This window comes from Colius striatus, chromosome 3, assembly GCF_028858725.1.
Source record: "Colius striatus isolate bColStr4 chromosome 3, bColStr4.1.hap1, whole genome shotgun sequence".
NCBI lineage: Eukaryota > Metazoa > Chordata > Aves > Coliiformes > Coliidae > Colius > Colius striatus.
Genome location: NC_084761.1, coordinates 40,413,697 through 40,435,135, shown reverse-complemented (window position 1 = coordinate 40,435,135; position 21,439 = coordinate 40,413,697). Strand labels below are relative to the sequence as shown.

The following is a 21,439-nucleotide window of genomic DNA, read 5'->3' as shown; positions in this document are numbered from 1 at the left end:
TATGGAACAGGATACACTAGATCTGCTCTTTCCACTGACTTCCCATAAAAATACAGATCTAGCTCAAGATCTCGCTCCCCTTCTTTAAATATTCTGATACACTATACTGAAAGTGCTTCTACAAGAAAAACACAGCCTAGCTGAATGATCCTGGATCCAGTTAGTGCTTTCCCAAGGCCAGACCCATGTCTTAAAGACTTAACAAGAGGTGGAAGCAGCATACCATTGGTAGCCTGGCCACTGCCAGCCCAGCTGGTCTTAGGACCTCTGTATGGTGCTAGCTGTGTGGTAACTGGAGATATCCATCTGGTGCCAGACTGGAGATATCCAGCTGGTACCCTGAGGGGGCCTGGCTACAGCTGGTCTCTGTGCACTAGCCCTGAAAAAAAAAAGACTCAGGTGATTGTGTAAGTATTTAAAGGGTCAAAGCAGCAAAACAGCTTGTGGTTTGTGGTCAAACAGGGCCTTTGGAGTGGGTCCTTTAGAGAAGTGCTAAGGACTTGCTTGCCCCAGGCTTGCTGCTGAGTGCTGCAAATTTTCACATTTGCTGTTTGTTCAGATTGCAGTACTAGCAACGGTTATTTATTGCAGTGAAGGCAGGCATAGAAAGGAATAACTTCAGATACTTTCTGTCTTGGTCTTGTGGCCCAGTCTAGTTTTATTGTGGTTTCTTAGGTGTACTTTGGTTATTGCCATCATGCTGAGGAAGCATTCAAGTGCAAAGTTAGCCCAAGAAATGCCACAGCCTTTTCTTACCAAAAAGCAGAAAGCATCAGCTTCAAGTCATTTCAGCATCCTGCTTTCCCGATGTCAGCTCAGTCAAGCAAAGGTACACAAACCAGCCCAGAGCAAAGACTGCGACTGTCAGCATGGCGATATCTCTATCTATCCCTGTTTTCTCAGAAGTTGCAATCAAGAGAAACAACACTTACGGTTATTGTTGTTTAAGGTCACAAACATGGAAGTAGTGAACAAATGTACAGCATTTACTTGTCAAGGGAAGACCTTGGCAATTTTTCATGGAATTTTGTGTGTCAGTATGTTTGTCTCAAAACCACTGTCCCACATATACAAATCTGTTAATCTTTCATAGCAATCTCTTCTTATTGCTACGTGGATATCAAAACTACTGGCCAGTTCAGGTAGTGGAATGCATTTCAGCTGTGCTCACTTCACATGGGCAAGTGCTGTTACATTTCTCAGCTAATGTGCAACATTTTGTCTTGATATGGGGGATACTCGTGTGGCAGTGGCCCCTAGAATTTCCTGTATTTCTGCAAATTTAAACAACATGCTGCTGATAATTGATTATAGTAATTTTGTTGCTCACATCATCCTATTCATATCACAGTAGGTATTGCTCGTAATTATTAAGGCTATTTGTTATTAGAGATGCATGGGTGGTGAAATACAATGAGAAGCAAACAATTTAACTGATAACAAAATTAGCTGATCATGGAAAGTCAATCTGCTAATTATCTCCATGCTGTGTCCATCAGTTCTAGTTTGCATTTCTTAGATTCCTCACTCTCCTGTGGAATAGCTTTTGCAAGGCTGCATTCCAAGCAACATACAGAATTTCCCAGCAATAGAGGTTTTCATCATGATGCACCTTTGCTCTCACATGGATTTAGTATAACTTCATAAATAATTTTTGACAAATAGGTATTTGGTTCTGTAATTTACAACAGAACAGGCAACACATTAAAGAATTTTTATGGAAGGTTCATTATGAAACTTAACAAAAACTAGACTGACCCCTTGAAATTTATAACTATTGGAAAGAACCCAGTACTTAGATTTCTTAATTGTTAGATTTTCAGAACCTCTTGTGATTTACAAGTGGCAGAGCACATAATAATGTCAATTTGTATCATGTAGATAGAGAGTACCTTTGGACATTTTTTAAATTGCATACAGACTTTTAAACCTGTCCTTGATTCCTTTGATTGTTAGTTGATTAATTTACTGAAACTCTAGTATAAATGTAGTGAAAAAAGCATACTGTGTGAACAGCAGGGTCAACAGAACTTAGTTTTCTGTGCATCTTTCCACAGTAACACTGGCAGCTGGGTGTGGCACTGAGGCTGTCAGGTTATCAAGCATTTCTATGGTCATTTAATATCACTACATCTCCATTTAAATCCAATATTAATTGGTTGTTTCTTATTTGGGTATGGTCAAATTAAAGCTGACTGTTGATGTTTTAATTTTTGGTTTAAATACTAGCATATATAACAAATAACCAATGCAAAAGTAAATATTTTTCCTTGTGTCTATTTTTTTAAACCAGATTATTGAAAGTAAATATTGAGTTATTTTACAAGAAAATATCATCCTGTGTTGAAAAATTATGATCTTTTAAAGGTAATAGCATTAGAATATTTTAACTGTTTTTAAATATATGTTTGGATTTTTTTTTTTTTCCAAAAATTGGAACAAATTCCTGACAGAGAAGACAGAATAAAGTAAAAGGCTTAGGACTCATCATGGATTGCTTACAATTCTACATTAAGGAACATTATCTGAATCGTAACAGAATGAACCACAGAATTGTAGGACAGTTTGAGTTGGAAGAGATATTCAAGGATCATCTAGTCCAGCCTCTCTGCCTTGGGCAGGGATATCTTTCACTTGATCAGGTTGCTCAGTGGAGAAGAGTGATGCTGATGTCACTTAAAAGCAAGGAGTTGCATTTTGGCTGAGGAACAGGCAAAGCCTTCAGGTGTCTTTGCGCATGCTCTTGGGGGGGTGACCATATTAAAGATCATATTGAGACAAACGTCCTTCAAGAGAAGGATCAGTCAGGAGGTTACAAATAATCAAATAGGAGCTGGAAAAAACAGGAAGACTCTTCAGTAGCTGTCCAACTGTGCTGAAAAGAAAGGAACCAAAGTTATTCTACACAAATGCCAGAAATCTAAGAAATGTGATAGAGGAATCACAATATTGGCTAAATATCAGAGGATATAATATTGGCTAAGTAAACCCATGGAATGAATCATGATGGACATTCTTATTTTCTGGTCAGTCTGTATCTGCTTTTTCAAGTCAAAACTGGTCTGGGGTATGAGTGGGCTGAAATGTCATTTTTATTGCTTTGTTCCAAGTGTGAAATGCATAGCCAAAACTATAACCATAAGGGAGCTGCACAGCTCTGCTGATCATGAGGTATATACAGGGACTGACAGCTACCGAGTGTCATGTGGCTGAGCTCTGATGCACCATCACAATGTAAGAAAGTAAATAATAACACATGCCTGATCTTAGATGCAACAGGAGTTACAAGATAAACTTGAATCACCTAGGCTCTTTGTTTGCCATTAATCTCTTCAGGTGGCATCAATGCAAAATGCTAATAGGAATGAATAGGGAAGTAAACTCTTCTACAAAAACTCCCACCACCCTGGAAAAGAGAAACACTCTACCTTTAGACTGGAAGTAGGGAGAGCTTTGCCAGGTGCGAAAGTGCAGAGACATTTGAATGCGGCACACAGCTGCAGCTGTGTCTCTGTCTTTAGTGAGTGCTTGTTTAATCTGTCTGGGAGCATTCTTCACATGCACTTCTGAACTCCTGTTGATGGCTGGTGAAACTAATCTGCCAGATAGGACTGGCTCTAGGTAGCCAAGACAAACATCTACCCCTTATTCTGACAGGCAGTAGCAAGAATTAATGCAGGTGATAATTAGTGTGTTTGGCTTCTTTCCACTACTCAAATAAAGGAGAGATCTTCGACTACAGCAGTGATGGGAATGTGTGTGTTTGCCAGAGCAAGGCTGCATTGGAATGGCTTCCCACACTGGCAAATAGAAATCCAGAGCTGTCCTTTAGTGAGGGCTCTGGAGGACCCCGTGGAAAACAGTCACGGGGAGGAGGCAGGTAAATGGTAACAAATAGGGCCAGAGTCCCCTTGGCTAACTGATACCAAATGATGAGCAGGCAAATCTCTGATGCCTAGGAATATGTGGGGTTTCCTGTTCCTGAAATGGGTCTCATCAGGCTTGGAGACCAGACCAGACAGAACTCTGAGACCTCTCAAGGAATGAAGTGGGCCCACCTTTCACTCCAGAAACCAATGATTTTTTTTCATGACCTTGGGCAGCTAAGACTTGGAAATAGCCTTGCTAAAGTCTGCTGCCAGTAAAGGTTGAAAGCGGGAAACTTTCATGTTCAGACTAAACTCAATGTACTTAGAAACAGAGATGTGTCTGGACTATGTCCCCGACTCCATTTGCATAACATTTCCACTTGACATTAGCTAGTGGCCCTCCCATGAATAGTAAGATCTGGAAAGTAACATCCCTCCAGCTAATTCCATGTGCCTCCAACAAAATGCACACAGAACCTCAAGGGTAGTCTGGAAACCAGAGAGACACTGTGATGTGATAACAAGGTCACTGCAGACAAGGGGTGGCAAAGGCACACTTCAATCTATCTAAATCTTTGAGTATGTTTGAACATAATGTTGTACTGAGTCTAAAGGACTGAAAATATGGGATGATGCACTTAAATGCACAACCTCTGTTTGCCCTTGTGAAGATTATGAGCCATATCTAAAAGCACATTGCCACAGGATCAGGTAAATTGGCTTTTATCAAAACATACTGAAATAGGAGGGGGGCCGGGCTGGGGGGAAGATTCCAATTTAACACAAGTACATTGCATTTCAGGCTCCCAAATAACTATTGATATCTACTGTCCTGGAGCAAATCATATCTTCCTTGACAAGGCAGACAGCTACTCTTTCTCTATCTTCCTTTTGTTATCTTTAATGGCCGTGGATTGTTGTGATAGCCTGAAAAAAATGTTTGCAACTTATTTGAAGGATGTCTCACCTCCTGCTATTAGCCCTGGTTCATGGGTTCACCTAATGCCTGTTCTTGCCTATAAACCTTGAACTTTGCCTTTGAAATGCGTGTGCTGAGTGCTACTTCACAGTGGGTGCAGTGCACACTGTACAGCTCCCCTTCCCCTCCAGCTGGCAGCCAGTGGGGTAAACAAGCTCTCCCAACCATTCTGAAATACATTTAAGGTAGAAGTAACCTCTGGAGCTCATCTGCTCTTCTCAGAGCAGGGCCAGCTCTCAAGTCCTATCAGATTGCTCAGGAGCTTCCTCAGATAAGGTCCAACTATCTCCAGAGAACCAGTTTCTGCAGTTTCTCAGGGCAAACATTCCATGTTTCAGCACAGTCATTGTGAAGAATTTATTTAGATTTTTTTAAGGTATAAGAATACTGATATCTTAAATACAGGAATACTAACAATTGTAAGATAGGTCTAAAGGAAACCACAGCTGTATTTGACCAACTTCACCCAGACTTGGAATTGAAAAGACAAAGAAAATCTCCTTCAGGCTGCCAACTGTCCCAAGATGTGTCAAAAGAAATAAAGACAAATGCAGTAGAAATGTCTGGTGGTGATGATACTGCAGTTGTTCCTCTGCATTCCCCTGCCTTTGAATCTCAGTCAACACCATGGCCTGCTCTAGGCCAGCCCTAAAATATCTCAGGTCAGTCTTAACTTTCAACAGCAAATGAAGTGTGTATGTGGGCTAAGGAAAGTGTTCTTGTGATGGAAAGGAGGAGTGCTTGCATTGTCCATTCAGCCAGCACAGCTGTAGGGGCACAACCTCCTACATACAGGCACTACAAATGTCTGGATGAGTTAACAATTTGAACAGCTGTGATACCTTCTGCAGTCTTTCTGTAGCAATTACCCACTTGTCCTGACACTGAGAGAAACAAATGCCAGCTGCTATTGATCATCTATGAGAAATGATTAGAGTATTCAAAAATCTACTTCTAGTGAACATCTTTAAGTTGATGGGCATCATGGAAGTCATGTCAGTCAAGTCATCCAGTATTGACTACCTGAGTGCCTCTGCTTTTTGTGTCTCTATTGCCTGAATAATCCTTGGTTAAGAACTAGTGATAACTGCACATCCCAAGTTAGTTTTTACAGTCCTAAATGGGAAAATTCAAGCCCTTCAGACAGACTGTACAACAAGAAGCATTTTGGAGGCAGGGACAAGACATTTGGCATGCATGTGCCTACCTTTCATGTGCTGACAGAGTGTTCAGCATTGAGACTGGCCCTTCCAACGCTCAAGAGGGAAGAAGAGATCTCTGCTCCTACCTGTCTTGCAATCACCTTGCGTAGCTGAGACTGAAAGAGAGGATTTATTTTGTAATTTCACATTTGTAGCTATAACAGCTTTAACAGACATGTTTTGTGATTTGAACAGGTCCCCAGTGGTACCCTTCCCGTGTTGGCCTGCAACTAGAACGCAGTAAGTGTTCATATAGTTGGATACAGATGCCTAACATATTACACCAATTCTCTGGCAAGTTGTCGTCCTAACAGTATTGCTCTCTCTAAACACATTATTGGGTGAATTATTAGCACTTTTTCATTAATTGTTATCAATGATCAACATTAACTTTCTCATTAATAAAGGAATATAATGTTTTCATAAGCACTGTTCTGTTTCAGAATACTGTGGATGATTAAATAATGAAGAAAAGGCAGTCTAAAAACTATTCACATACTTCCCTCACTCACTATTTTAATACTTGCTCACAGCCTCATTAGAAAATGCAACTGGCTTCAGGAGGCAGCCTCTTTTTTTTTTTTTTTTTTTTTTTTATGCCAGTACACCAGATCTTGATGGACATGGAGTAGGAGATGAAGTTGCCATGGGCTGCATGATATTTGGTCTGTGGACATGTAGCATTCCAGAGCCCTGGAAAATGAGGACTCAGCACCTGGTGGAATTTATAACCTTTATTCACTTAAACAGTCAACAAACATATATTCAAATGGAGACACAATACATAAGGTGGAAAAAAGAAAAGAATTGTTGCGGTCTTGACAACACCCCAAAACAGCAGCTTTGAGCTTCCTAATATCCAGCTCACTGACTATAAAAAAACAGAGAACCAGATATTGCCATTTTATGTCTTTACCTGTACATTCTAAGATCATCAAGACTGGAAGCGTTCAACTCATACCAGCCCAGGCAGAGCTCAATGCACTCTAAATGCTCTCTCACACAGAGAACAATTCCACTTCCTCACCTTGCTTGCCCGTCTTTCCTAAACAAAACATAGCCATCCATGGCTCTGCTCCAGTCATGTGAGCTGTCCCATCACATCTCAGTAACTGCAATGAGATCATGGCCCTGCATCCTCACTCACATCTCCAGTTCCTCCTGCTTATTACCCAAGCTGCATGTGTTGTTGTACAGGCAACACAGGGGCTTACTTGAGCAGACAGATTTCTCTGGATGTATGCAAGAGGATCCTCTCATTTGACATTATCAGGGTGGTCAGCCTTCGCTTCTCATCTTGGTGTGGGGCTGAATAGCATCATCACTGCATTTACTGCTCTGACCTGTTTCCCTGTTAGATGGGATGGCACATACTTTTTCATTCTGCCCCCCAAGTCTTTCAGTTTAAAGCCGTCTTGATGACGTTGGCCAGCCTATTCCTGAAGATACCAGTACCCTTGTGAGACAGATGTATTCCATCCTGCCCTACCAAATTACAGTCATTGAAGATAAAAAATGAAACCTTCTTGTCAGCACCAAACTCTAAGGCAGGAGCTAACTGTGATTCTTCTGTTATTGGCTGCACCCTTTTCTCTGGTAAAAACTTGAGGCCCCCTGCCCTTCACTTATTTCCCCAATGTTTTATAATCCTCCTTGATTGTGGTAATGTTATGACTCACATAATACTGTAAAAAGCACTATAATTCTCAGATACATCTGGTCTGCCTAGATCAGACAGCTTACAAAGAAGTCTTGGACTGTGGGCCCAAAAAGTTGTGTTCATCATGATGATGCCAATGATAATAAAATTATCTGAGAATGCAAATGCTTCAGCAAAAGATACGAGTGAGGCAGACACTGCATTACATTGACTTTCCTTTTAGTCTTGCAAGACAGAACAAAAAGTACTCTACAGAATTGTCTATGCGATTGCATGGCATATCTCTAATAGTCTAGATTAACAGAGATAGCATCATTACAATTGCTATGCATTGCTGCCCAGTGTCCTGTCAGCCTAATGCTTTTTGTTAAAATGAGAGAGTAGTTCTCACAGAAATGCTTTAAGATTCTAACCTGAAGAATAAGTACCAAGTCACCAAAATAAATCAGACTAGAAGATAGGCTTACACTTTGACCATTATCAGGGCAGCCTACGAACTATAAAAAGCCTCTGAGAAAGTGCCTATTGTTCATGCGATCTCTTTCCTTTTTGTCATTGCAGATGGGCCCTATTTGAAGGATTCCATTAACATTCAAAGCCTTGCTGTTTCCTCCATCATTACATTATATTTTACAGACTTAGGTCAGCAGGTCAGTTGGACCACAGTAAGTATGTCCTTGTAACAATCAACATGGTATATCTTAATGCACAATGTGTTTTAGCGTCAAATCACTCTCACTTCCTCAGCTTGTCCTTCCCTATGTTAAATGGTGTAATTACTTTATCAGTAGTCAAACCAGAATTAAATCGATAGTGAGCCAAGTTATCAATGTGCTAACTCTGACATCCAATTAAAGATTAGAAGGTGGACATAACAATATTGCCTGAGGGGAAAAAAAAAAAAAAACCAGTTTTAGCTTATCTAGGGTTTATATGCCTGTGTAAGGTCTGTAGCCAAATACGTTAATTTGCTGCAAGACTCCTGAGCTTTGAAGTTGGAAGGATATTAAAAAGGAAAAAAAAAAAAAAAAGGGATTTATGGTAGTCCTGTTACTAATGCAAGAAAATTATTGGATGAGAATGTCTTACTCTTTGCCTGAAGAACAGTTGTGAGGGAATAGTGAGGCTAAGGATTTTAGGCAGAGGATATCCAACCAGGCTCAGAAGTCAAAAATTTCAGAATCTCTTTGTAAAACAAAAGCCTTCTCAATGCGCAATACCTGTAGTATACCGTAGCTAGAACACTGGTCTGTTTTCACTTTTGATCTCAGTTTGACTATAGTTTGACTCTTGTAACGAGATGTTGCAAAGTCAGGGTGGTGGGAGAGAGGCAACTTGTTCCTTTCAGAGTTGTGGGAAACTCTAACCTTAAAGGCTCATCTGTACAAGGAGGGACATGAAAGAGTCAATTCTTTCACAATTCAAAGACAGAAGACAGCAGAAGAGTGTGAAAGGATGGTGAAGGAATGAATGGGAGATTAAGAGACTTTTCCAGTATTCTGCAGCAGACATAAGTGGTGGAGCTGAAAGTGATGTCACTACCAGACCAATCTAGGTTTTTATGTAGTTTGCATGTACTGCACTAGCTGGAGTAACACACATCTGTACATTGGGTAACAAAGTACATCTGTACACTGAGTAACAAGATTACAAATTTCTGCAGTGAGAAACAGGAATAAGGCAAAACTACAGTTTCTGAAAGCCATAAAAGCCACGATGAAACTATTCATAGCAATGGAAAACAAACCACAAATTTCTTGCAATTACTTTAATAAAGCAAGTCAGTTTTTGCAAACTGACATCATGGCTGTAGGACAAATTATTAGATTCTTACCTCAGATAGTCCACAGATCCCACCTTGTCCACGATAAGCCACTGTCCTTCCTTGGCTGTACCTATCTAGACAGTGTTGGGTCTTCTAATAGCTTGCAGATAATAGTACTGATTCCTCTCTCCACCTGGCCAGTATGGGCTACGATGCTTTACTACCTGAGACTTAGAATGGACATGCTATTTTACAGCTTCTCATCAATTAAGAAGTAAACTCAAGGTGAATGTTACTGCCAGAACTGCCCTTGACTTTAGGAAGAGTCAGCTTCTGGATCAACACTGTAAGGTCACGTAAACCATCTCACTCGCTCAAGCTCATGTATCTCTGTCTCTCCAGGGAAGCAGCATAAACCCTGCTAGGTTTTATCCCCTATGAACATGACCTAAATCTATGCTTACCAGTTCAAACAACAGGACTGAAATCCCCAGGTGGTGACAAGTACTTTACTTCAGGGGAGTCAGAGCAGTTCACGCTGTGTGTCCTACCCATTTCAGTAGAATTCCGTGAGTTTATCAGGGCTGAGGCTTTACTCCACTGATTCCCATAATGATTAATGGCCTACTGAGGACATACTGTTTGATGCTACTTGGGGTCCTGCTCCCTCCCCAACCCATCACACCACTTCTCAACTGGGGAATTTCCTTGCAAAGCAAAACTGTGAGTGGTGCAGCCTCCTATTTGCTACAACTAACTTATCTGCAAGAACCTTATTTATTCTCTCTTTTCCTGGTGGTTTATGTAGCCTAAGACAGTAACATAACTAAAGTTTAATATCTCATTATAAATAGTGCAGTTATGACTCGGCATTGATACTGCAGGCAGTGGCATTTTTTATGATTTAATCTGTGTGTGCAGAAAGTTGGCTTCCTGGGTTTCTGAATATTCATCTTATCTCATTCTGTTTGATATTCAAAATTGGCTCTTCTCAGCAGGAGAAAACTTCTTCCTATCCACATAATTTATACAGTCAAAAGATTTTTATATTATAGTTAAGTCTATAGCAATAGAGCAAAAAGTTCAAAGAATATTGTATTCCAACAACAGCAATTAAGAATGCATTTGTACACAGGATGTGTGGTTTTACTGCTTTTTTTACTGTGCTTAGAGCTCCCATTCTCCCATTTCCTGTGATGTTCTATCAAATTTATGCACAGTGAGGGATGCTTCTGATTTAAAGCGTTGACATTTAAATAAACAAGGCACAGAATAAAAATATTCTTATCTCATCAGTAAAATGATAGCTGAGTTATAAAGGGCCACATTCAGATCTGGATTCCAAAAACAGACACAGAAACATACGAAGATATGTTGGTAATCCAGGGGTTGATGTACCGGGCATGGATCTGTCTAGGGGAAAACTAAGTAGAGTGGTGGGTCTCCTGGGTCTTTGTCACCTCATGGGAGATCATACTTGAGATACCCACTTTAGGATCAAGAACACTAAACCCTCCAGTGCCAAGGACTTACAACGACTTTTGTTTTTTAAAAGGAGAAAGTCATACCTACCTCAACCTCCTGGTAGCAGTACACCTTTCCAAGCATGTTGTAAAATAAAAAATGATGCAGCTTGCTCCCAAATAGTTTGAGTCTCTAGGTCTGGAAGTATATTTCTGAATCAAGAAACCTCAAGTTCCTTTTTGGAGCATGCACAGTGTCTGATTCACAGCCCTTATCTCACTCCACCTTGGTTTCTCAAGAGTCTGTTATCTCCTATGGTCTACTCAGTCTCTCTGCCACTTTGTAGAAAAGATCATAGAATCATAGAATGGTAGGGGTTGGAAGGGACCTAGAGATCCTCAGCCTTCTTAAAAATTGGTTGCACGGTGACTGAAATATTTTCAGTGTTTTGTGCTGTGAAAGGCCAGACATCCCCTGAGCTCAGGTTATACCACAGCTCTGAGATTGGTTGACAAGATTTCATCAGATTCCAGAGTCTGGGTTGCTCTGATGGACAAAGGAGGACAAAGTGGGATGAAGGATGTGGATTTGCAGTTCTTCTCCACATGAGCAATTACTTGTCAAACTCTTTAGAGAATGAGGCTCTTTTCTGGGATAATATGGGTAGAAATCCAACCTCAGATGTCTGTTTTAGAAGAAAGGGGATCCTCAAGACTTATTTCCAGAAAGCAATGCAGGGAGAAAACAAAACCTGTTTCTTAGTATGGTGGATTTTGTTAGAACTCTCTCTCTACTCTGCCTTCTTTCCTATAAACCAATCATTATCTGAAACACATAAATTTACTTATGGACAGGATTTACCAATTCCTTTAAACTACCTGGAGGGGATAGCTGAGGTTTGCTGACTGATGCTGCAGAGATACAAATGGATATCTGAGTTACAGATCCTCTTTTTATATGCATCCTGCAAAGATTGCATCCACAGGGGTGTTTGAAATTCCCACCAGTGAAATTATGGGGTTTATGTTTAATGTCTGTCCAATTTTAGGGCCTAAGCATGTTTTACAGAGATGTCTTTTTACATATTTCAATGTGGCTTGTGACTTTTGGAAACATGGCTGACATTTTACCACAAAGAATGCATACTGATGCTGTAGTTGAAAAAGAAAACCATTCATCTTCCTCAATTTTAGACTTCTATTACAGCTTTCCTCATTTGAGCAGTGATTGCAATTTCTGATTTATCAGCTTCTGTTGTCTACTTGCTACCCAGGCAGGCTACCACAAGGATCAAAATAGAACTGAAAAAATAGCATAGAACTGTGAAAAATATATTTTACTTCCAAGCCTGTGGACTTCATAAGACTAACCCTGAAATTTAAAATTAGGAATTGCTTAAACATTTTGACTCCTGAGATCCTTAAAACTACTGAGGCTGGCAGAAGAGCTGCTTTATTTCAAATTTGCCAGTAACAAAAAATATTTTGCTCAATTTAGAAATGCAGGGACTGATACTTATTTAAACCCGAGAATGTCTTTGAAATCTGAAAATCCGTGCTTTTGCTAATTGGTCTGTTCCCCCTGGCTGAAAAGCAAAATTATTACTGAGTTGGACATTGTGGAAAAGAAAGAAGAAGCCAAGAGATACATGTTTGAAGCTATATGGTTATGTAAAGCAGGGAAGTGCATGCTGTACTGAACAGCAAGGTATGCTTTTGTCTCAGCAGGAAGGCAACGTTTCAGTCAGTGTGCACCACTGTGTACTCACATAGTGCACGTGTACTGAAGTTGTTCTGTCCTGTGGGTATGTGGTGAATCGGGGATGAACAGTTTGCTCTGATTGGCTGACAGAGCTCACTGGGTTGGTCTTCTAAGTGTGGAGCAATCCCATTATATCTGTGGGATATGAAGCAATTTATGAGTATTGATGGGTTTGAAAAAGAGGCAGCCAAACTGCTGCAGACTCATTTTCTCCACCTCCTCTGTACTTAGATCAGCTTTGGTCAACTTATTTTGCCGAATTTGAGAAGAAGAGGCTTTAATAAAGGTTTATAACCTCTCAATAGGTTGTAGAAGTACAATTATAACAGAAGAAAAAAGACAAGACCCGAGGAATCTGAAGGAGGGGGAGGGCGGGGAGTCCCTGAAAACTAGTTGGGACGTGTGAAAAAGATAAATATAAGAAAACTTGTCAATCATTGCTTAGGAAGGAACTTGAAATCAGTGTAAGATAGAGATATGAGGATCTGTAGGACATATCATTGGAGAATGTCAGAGTATATTTCTCTGTAGGTACATATTAGACCATGCATATTTTATGGTCAGTTCAAACAGTTAATTATGGGACAGGACCCTGCAATCGAGTGATAGTTTCAGAGAATTGTGAGTACCTGGAAAACTTACCAGCTGCATCAAATAAACAGAACATGTGATCCTGTGTGAATCTGTGATTGGCTTAAGAACTACTACAACAAAGTGCCAAAGAAGAGAAATCTCCAAATGGTTTTTCATTGCTAAACCTCTTGGATCATAGAGGATGATGTCCAGGAAAAAAAAAGTCACCATTTACTCTACAGCACCTTTCCCAACTACAATTACTTGTAATGCAAAGCACCTCCATTTTCCAGCTATCACTTTGTACTTGGTAGAGGTGTCTGCTTGAACACACAGTAAGTGTTGCTCTACCTTGGCACAGTTGGCCAATTCTTGAGCTGATCCCAGTCAAATGCTATAAACTGTAACCTTTCACAAAGGGAAACTGCACACATAATATTGGTCTTATTTTTTATTTAATGAAGTCTAATCTTTTTCAACCTCCAGGGTTATCAGGAGAGAACAGTTTATATTTGCCTGATTTATTGCCATGGTTTTACATTGTTTCTGCCTTTCTTTGGGCTATATATATTTTTGACTCTTTGTTAGTGTCCAGTGACAGCATGAAACCAACTGATAAGGGAAGAGGAGAAATCTGAAACTGCCCAGCTGACTGACTGGAGTTCCTCAGAGCTGCTTCTAGGAAAGCAAAGAGTGTTGCAATAATTCCTCTTACTCTCAGTAACAAATGCCACAAGCTCATGATGAACCATGCCAATGTGTCTTCAGGTGCCAAAGGGAGTCAGGGACCTACTAGGAAATTTAATTCTGAGAGGTCTGCTGCCTCCCTGGTGCTTGGGTTACAGATGTTTCCAGAAACCTCCCTGGTCTGGTGCAGCCAACTGACTACTACCTGCTGTTGGTAATGCAGGTTGGTACTGATGAGGTTATGGAAAGGAGTACAAAAGCTTTAGAAAGGACTTCAGGGCACTGGGGAGAATGCTAGATGCATAGGAGCACAAGTAGTGTTCTCCTCCATCCCTCTCATGTCAGGGGGGAATACTGAACAAATAAGGAAAGCACAACTGATTAACAGGTGGCTCAGAGACTGGTGCCATCAACACAACTTCGAGTTTTTTGACCATGGTGGAATTTTCATGATGTCAAGTGTGGTGACTGGCAGAGTTCATCTGCCTTAAAATGGGAGAAGGAAACTTGCGAATGAGTTAGTAGAGCTCATAGAAAGGGCTTTAAACTGATTTTGAAGGGGGAAGGGGATTTAACCAGGCCTCCGAGAGCTGAGCCTCAGGGTGGCAAGCCAGTGCCAGGGGTGAATCCTACATGACCAGCTTCCTTCTTGCAATGCTCATGGCATGGGGAATAAACAGGACGAGCTGGAAGTCTGAGTATGGGCAAGGAGCTATGATCTGATGGCTATTGCAGAGACTTGGTGGGACAGCTCACATGACTGGAATGTAGTCATGGATGGCTATGTCCTTTTTAGGAAAGACAGGCCAGCAAGGTGAGGTGGTGGAGTTGATCTTTATGTGAGAGAGCAACTGGAATGTATGGAATTCTGTCCAGGTGAGGATGAGGGGCAAGTTGAGAGTTTGTGGGTTAGAATTAAGGGTCAGGCTAGCATGTATGACACTGTTGTGGGTGTCTATTACAGGGTCACCTGATCAGGCTGAGGAAGTTGATGAGGCTTTCTACAGGCATTTGGGAGCAGCCTCAAAATCACAGGCCCTGGTTATCATGGGAGATTTCAACTACCCAGACATCTGCTGGAAGACATATATGACTAGCTACTTACAGTCCAGGAGGCTCCTTCAGTGCATCAATGATAATTTCTTGATGAAAATGGTGAATGTGCCAACTAGGAGAGGAGCTCTACTGGATCTTGTACTCATGAACAAGCAGGGTCTGGCTGAATGGGTAGAGACTGAAGGCAGCCTTGGCTGCAGCAACCACGAGATTGTGGAGTTCAGGATCTTGTGCAGTAGGAACAGAATATTAAGTAGAATTGTAACCCTGGACTTTAGCAGGGCCAACTTTGGCTTTTTCAAGCAATTGCTAAGGGACATCTCATGGGACAGGGTATTAGGGAATAAAGGGCCCAAGATAGTTGGTCTCTGTTCAAAGATCACTTTTTCCAGGCTCAGGATCAGAGCATTGCAGTGGCTAGGAAATCAAGCAAAGGAGCAACGAGACCCACATGGTTAAATAGGGAACTGTTGGGCAAACTCAAGTAGAAGAAGAGTCTATAGACCATGGAAGGATGGGATGGCCACTTGGGATGAATATAAGGTTGTTGCCAGAGGATGTAGGGAGGCAACTAGGAAAGCTAAAGCCTTGTTGGAGTTGTGCCTTGCAAGGGAGGCCAAGGACAACAAGAAGGGCTTCTTCAAATACATTGCAGATAAAACTATCACTAGAGGCAGTGTAGGCCCACTGTTGAATGAGGTGGGTGCCCTGGTGACAGAGGATAGAGAGAAGGCTATGCCTTCTTTGCCTCTGTCTATGCTGCTAGAGACTGTCCTCGGGAGCCCCAGATTCCAGAGGAAGTCAGGTTAAAGGAGAATTTTTGTTTGGTTGATGAGGACTGAGTTAAGGATCAGTTGAGCAGTTTGGATGTACACAAATCCATGGTCCCCAGTGGGATGCACCTGCAGGTGCTGAAGGAGCTGGTGGAAGTAATTTTTAAACCACTCTCCATCATCTTCAGTAAGTTGTGGAGAACAAGAGAGGTGTCTGAGGACTGGAGGAAAGCAAATGTCACTCAGTCTTCAAGAAGGAGGAGATAGGTAAGTACAGACTGGTCAGTCTCACCTTGATCCCTGGAAAGGTGATGGAACAATTTACTCCGGGTGCTGTCTCCAGACATTTAAAGGACAAGAGCAGTCAACATGGTTTTACCAAGGAGAAGTCATGTTTGACCAACCTGATAGCCTTTTATGAAGATGTAACCAGGTGGATAGGTGGTGGTAGTGCAGTGGATGTGGTTTATCTGGATTTCACTAAAGCATTTGATACCACCTCCCACAGATTTTGGCAACAAAACTGAGAAAGTGTGGTCTGGATGATCAGTTAGTGAGGTGGACTGTTAACTGGTTGAAGGGAAGAGAACTGTATCTAGCAGAGACCTCCAGGGATTGGTGCTGGGAGCAGTACTGTTCAATATATTCATTCATGATCTTGATGAGGGAACAGAGGACACTGTCAGCAAGTTTGTTGATGATCCTAAACTGGGGAGAGTGGCTGACATACCAGAAGGCTATGCTGCAATTCAATGAGACCTGGACAGGCTGGAGGGTTGGACGGGGAGAAAGCTAACGAAATTCAACAAGGGCAAGGGCAGAGTGTTGCATCTGGGAAAGAATAACCTCATGTACCAGTACAGGTTGGGGAATGAACTCTTAGAGAGTAGTGTAGGGGAAAGGGACCTGGGGGTGCTGGTCGACAGCAGGATGACCATGAGCCAGTAATGTGCCCTCATGGCCAAGAAGGCCAATGTTATCCTGGGATGTATTAGAAGAGGTGTGGTCAGTAGGTTGAGAGAGGTACTCCTCCCCCTCTACTATGTCCTTGTGAGGCCGCATCTGGAATATTGTGTCCAGTTCTGGGCCCCTCAGTTCAAAAAGGACAGGGAGCTGCTGGAGAGAGTTCAGCACAGGGCCACCAAGATGATGGAGTGGAGCATTTCCCTTATGATGAAAGACTGAGGGAGCTGGGGCTCTTTAGCTTGGAGGAGACTAAGGGATGATCTCATGAATGTTTACAAATATGAAAAAGGATGGTTGTCAGGAGGATAGAGTCAGGCTCTTCTTAATGATGTCCAATGATAGGACAAGGGGCAATGGGTATAAGCTGGAACATAAGAGGTTACAAAGAAATACAAGGAAGAATTTCTTCACTGTGATGGCGATAGAGCACTGGAACAGGCTGCCCAGATGGGTTGTTGAGTCTCCTTCTCTGGAGACATTCAAAACCCAGTTGGATGAGTTCCTGTGTGACTTACTCTAGGTGGTCCTGCTCTGGCAAGGAAGTTGGACTAGATGATCTATTGAGGTTCCTTCCAACCCTTAAGCTTCTCTGATCTGTGTTTCTGAGTGAATGTTTTATTTGCTGTTGAGCACAGTACAGGCTGAAGAACTTATGTATGTGTTTATACTAATACCCTTCAGTTTTTACTGTTTCAAGTGCAAAAAGAAGGCAGAGGGAATTCAGTAAGCATTCACAGAACAAATTGTTACTTTCAGTTACATACAGCTTTATGCTTAAAACCAGATGCCCTTTTGTTGTTCTTTGCCCACCTTGTTTACTGACCTTGACAAGTCACCGAATTTCTCTGTATCTCAGTTTTCAGATCTGTGGCAAGAAAATGGCTGTTTTGCTCTTTGCAAAGTGCTTTGAGGTTTCTAAATGAAAAGCACTGCGGAAGAGCTAATTGAGGTCATCAGTAATAGCCTGGTGTTAAAAAACACTATTTCGTTTACATATCTACATAGTAGACAATATTTAAAAATACACATTATGTGCCAGATTTAAAAAAAAAAAAGGCTGCCAAACCCTGTAAAGACTTGGCAGCAAATTTGAATGCGCATGGGTGTTTGGTTACAAACAGAATTTGAGTGCTTCACTGAATAAGTGCTGGTATAAGCATATATAATATGTATACACGTGTGTATATAAGAACAGCATTTGCTAATTTGCAGTCTAATGCTAAATTGGTGATTTCAGACAACAGACAGAAAGAAGCTGGGATTTCACCTCTCTTTCCCCATGGAGGGAGCACAGGCCTGGCTTGGGGTCAAACAGTGTCCATCATGGTTCACTCTCCAGCTCCTGAAGCTGGCCTGAGTCAACTACAATTTGCCTATAAAATCCTACAGCAAGTCCATCCCTATCTCTGGTACTTGCAGTAAATGTTGAGCTGCAGCCTGAAATAGGCACTGAGACACTGCAAAATCTACTCATATAAGGGAATTTTCAGGTCCCCCTGTGAGCGCTATTTAAGTTTTGTAGGATGGATTAGCCAGTTCCATGAGAACTGGAACAAAAGTCATTGGATATTCAAGCAAATCTTAAGAACTATACTACTTGATGCAAAGCTGCTGCTGCTGAGAATTTTCATAAACACAAAACCACAAAAATTTTAAAAAGGTGAAGATTTAGGGATGATACTAAAATTACACCATTATCATCCCCAGGTAACTATAAAGCCAGCGATGAGGTAGCAAAGCATACGAAGTAGAAATTAGTCTAGAAATTAATAATGGTTCTTAATGATCAGCAACTCGAGAGTTCTTAGGGTGGGATTATAAAAGGAGCCTAAGGTAGTTAGAGGATAAGTTTAATGTGATTTGGGGATTGGCAGGTGTTTATCTACCTGTTTCTATTGGGTTTTTCACAAACCTCAGTTGTGCTCTGTACGCTCACACATAGTAGTTGTTTGTCTGATATCAATAGATCCTCTTCTTTATGCCTTATGTACTGTCTCAGTCTGAATCTGGCTTAGACCTGCAACTAGTGCCCTTGTCTCACATTTATCAGAGAAACTAGGCTCCGTCCACCAGGTAATTTATATACTGCAGCTGCTTTCCCATCAAAGGACACACTTGAATTATTTTGTACCTCTTACTGTGCTGAGAGCTTCAGGCAATGACTCAAAGTCACAGTTTTGGCTGCAGGTATTATCCTCATACCATGCCTTCCACTTTCCCTGCTTGAACCCAGACATTCCATTGGCAGTGGAAGAGAAAACCTCACAATCAACACTGATGAACTGTGAAACTGCCCCTACATGGCATGGAAAAGCTGCAGGAAGGGACCAGTATGGCCAAGGATGTATGGCCTTTCCTCAGCTCTGCTCTGGAGCTTGTCATAAATGAGATAATGTGAGTCTATGCCAAAAGGCAACGTGATACAAGATAGGGTGTGTTGTGTGGGAATACAGAAAGGGCATGTCAAAAACATTGCAGAGAGGAATTAGCTGACACCCTCATATGAAGATTGCTAATACACGGGTTGGTTGGTTGTAAACATTCTGTTGGACTGTTTTTTTCAGACTCTCTCTGTTTATAGCTTCCTTTTGTCCTTTTGTGCTTTTTCTCAAGCAGAACACATGGTATTATTAACTCACATCAAAAACCTTTCCACTCCCTGTAGCAGACCTGTTGAGACAGTGTCAGGCACTATGTCAGTTCCCCCTAGTAGCCAGAAAATTTTTGCCTCATCTTCCTTCAAATAATTTTAAAATCTGGGATTATAATTCCTGACCTGGTTGTTACTCAGTTCAGCAAGGTGTTACTGACATGATCATCTGAACAGAGATAAAAAAAGCAGGTACTGGCTTATGCAAGATAAAGTGCCTTTCTGGTTTGCTAAATTAGCTATCTTGCACTGTTTTCCCATTCATCCCTTAATCTCTTGAGTGACGGAGACTCCTATTTTAGCTCTTTTTTTACATACTCATACTCTCAAGTATGTAAAAAAAGAGATAAAATAGGAGTCTCCGTCACTCAAGAGATTAAGGGATGAATGGGAAAACAGTGCAAGATAGCTAATAGAAAGTGTCTGCCATTACATACTGATGTACATACGTACCTCACATTCTCAGTGACATAGAGACAGTGCTGTTCTTGAATCAAACCTCTCCCACGCATGAGGTCCATACAAAGTGGTAAACTCAACCTTGTTTAAGTGTCTCACTTATGTCCTTTGAGACCCGATTCAGCAATACCTTAAACCGGAAACTTCTACTACATAAACCACAAAACCAACTTGATGTACATGAACTCAATGCTGTGCAAGGTATGAAACAGAGCGTATAGATATGGAAAAAAGGGACAATTTGCTGTTTTCTTTCTTCAGGAAGTTGATGAACTCAACAGCTAAATTCTGCTCAGCTATGCACATTGCACTAGAGATGCAATGTTCCTCTGGCAAAAGATCATTGTGTCTATTATGGGCCACCATATTTGGCTACACCAAATAGATCAATATAACTTAGGCAGGCCCATAAGATGGTAAAGAAAAAGTAATTTTGTGTGAAATATCGGATTATTTTTTTTTCAGTTCTACAGAAGAAAATTGCTCTGTGTTTTAAAGAATTGCCGGGGGGGGGGGGGGGGGAAGGGGGAGCTGCTGTTGATGCCCTTAGCGGCTTCTCTGATGAGAGGCTCTGCATCTCACCTCCCACATCAAAACCTCCTCCTCACCCAGTTATGAGGATTCAATTGTCATGTACCTGGTAGCTTTTGCTGTCAAGTAAAGACTGGTCTTTTTTTTTTTTTTTTTACTATGCCCTAAAACTTCTCTTCTGCTTTCAGCATCTGAAATCGGCCAAGGGGAAAGGGGAGGATACTTGATGCATTGATGTGTAACCACAACTTGGTGCTTAGTCCTGCCAAAGTTTTCTAGTCAGTTTTGTAATGTACTCATGCCAGATGATAAAAGTTGGCAGTTATGGATGTGTTTTGCAGTGCAGCACATGTCAGAGGAAAAGCTACGCTGAAGAAAGCAGCTCATTCCAAGCTCTTACATTGACCTGCCCAGACCATATTACCTGCACCAGTCTCCTGCATCACCATTATCTATATTTAGTGTGACTGTCTTTTACAGTGTTTGCAGTGCCTAACACAGTAGGCTCACAGCTACAAATAGACACACACTACTGTTAGGACAAGACTGTAATGGCATGGCTGTGCTATGTTCCACAACAATGTGGGCTCTTAGATAGTCCTTGATTAAATGTATTCATGAACACATTCAGGATGATTCTTGGCATCATGCAAAGTCTAGATGGTGCACAGAAATCATAGTGTCACGTGGAACAAAGAGAATTAGGCATTGCCCTGGTAGAGAACACTTAAGTCTGTTACTTTTGGAGACAGCCTTGCTATGACAGGCTGAAATTTCAAAAAACTTTCCTCTTGTAATAGACGAAAAGAAATGGTACTGAGGGTCTCAAATGAAGAAAACCTCATTGCAGAATATTTCTGCAGGAAAATCTTTTTGTTTCAAAGCTCTTTTGAAGAGTGATTAGAAGAACATCCGACTGGGGGTCACGCTGCCTGCCAAATACTACTTTTCAGAAAGGTAGTCTAAATTCAGAATTGCTTTCTTAAACCCTGGATATTTATCCATTACAATTCTGTATCAGTGCAAATAGCCACCTTAAAGCCA

The 21,439-nt window shown here is 41.3% G+C and overlaps 1 protein-coding gene across 1 annotated transcript in view; it reads left to right on the top strand.

The window, feature by feature from the left end:
• The window catches only part of TECRL (trans-2,3-enoyl-CoA reductase like), a 68,330-nt gene that overhangs the window by 31,398 nt on the left and 15,493 nt on the right, over positions 1–21,439 (top strand). Inside the window, exons 3-4 of the mRNA XM_010195924.2 lie at positions 6,246–6,290; positions 8,272–8,375. Coding sequence (XP_010194226.1) covers positions 6,246–6,290; positions 8,272–8,375 — 149 coding nt within the window. The remainder of the gene's footprint in view (positions 1–6,245; positions 6,291–8,271; positions 8,376–21,439) is intronic.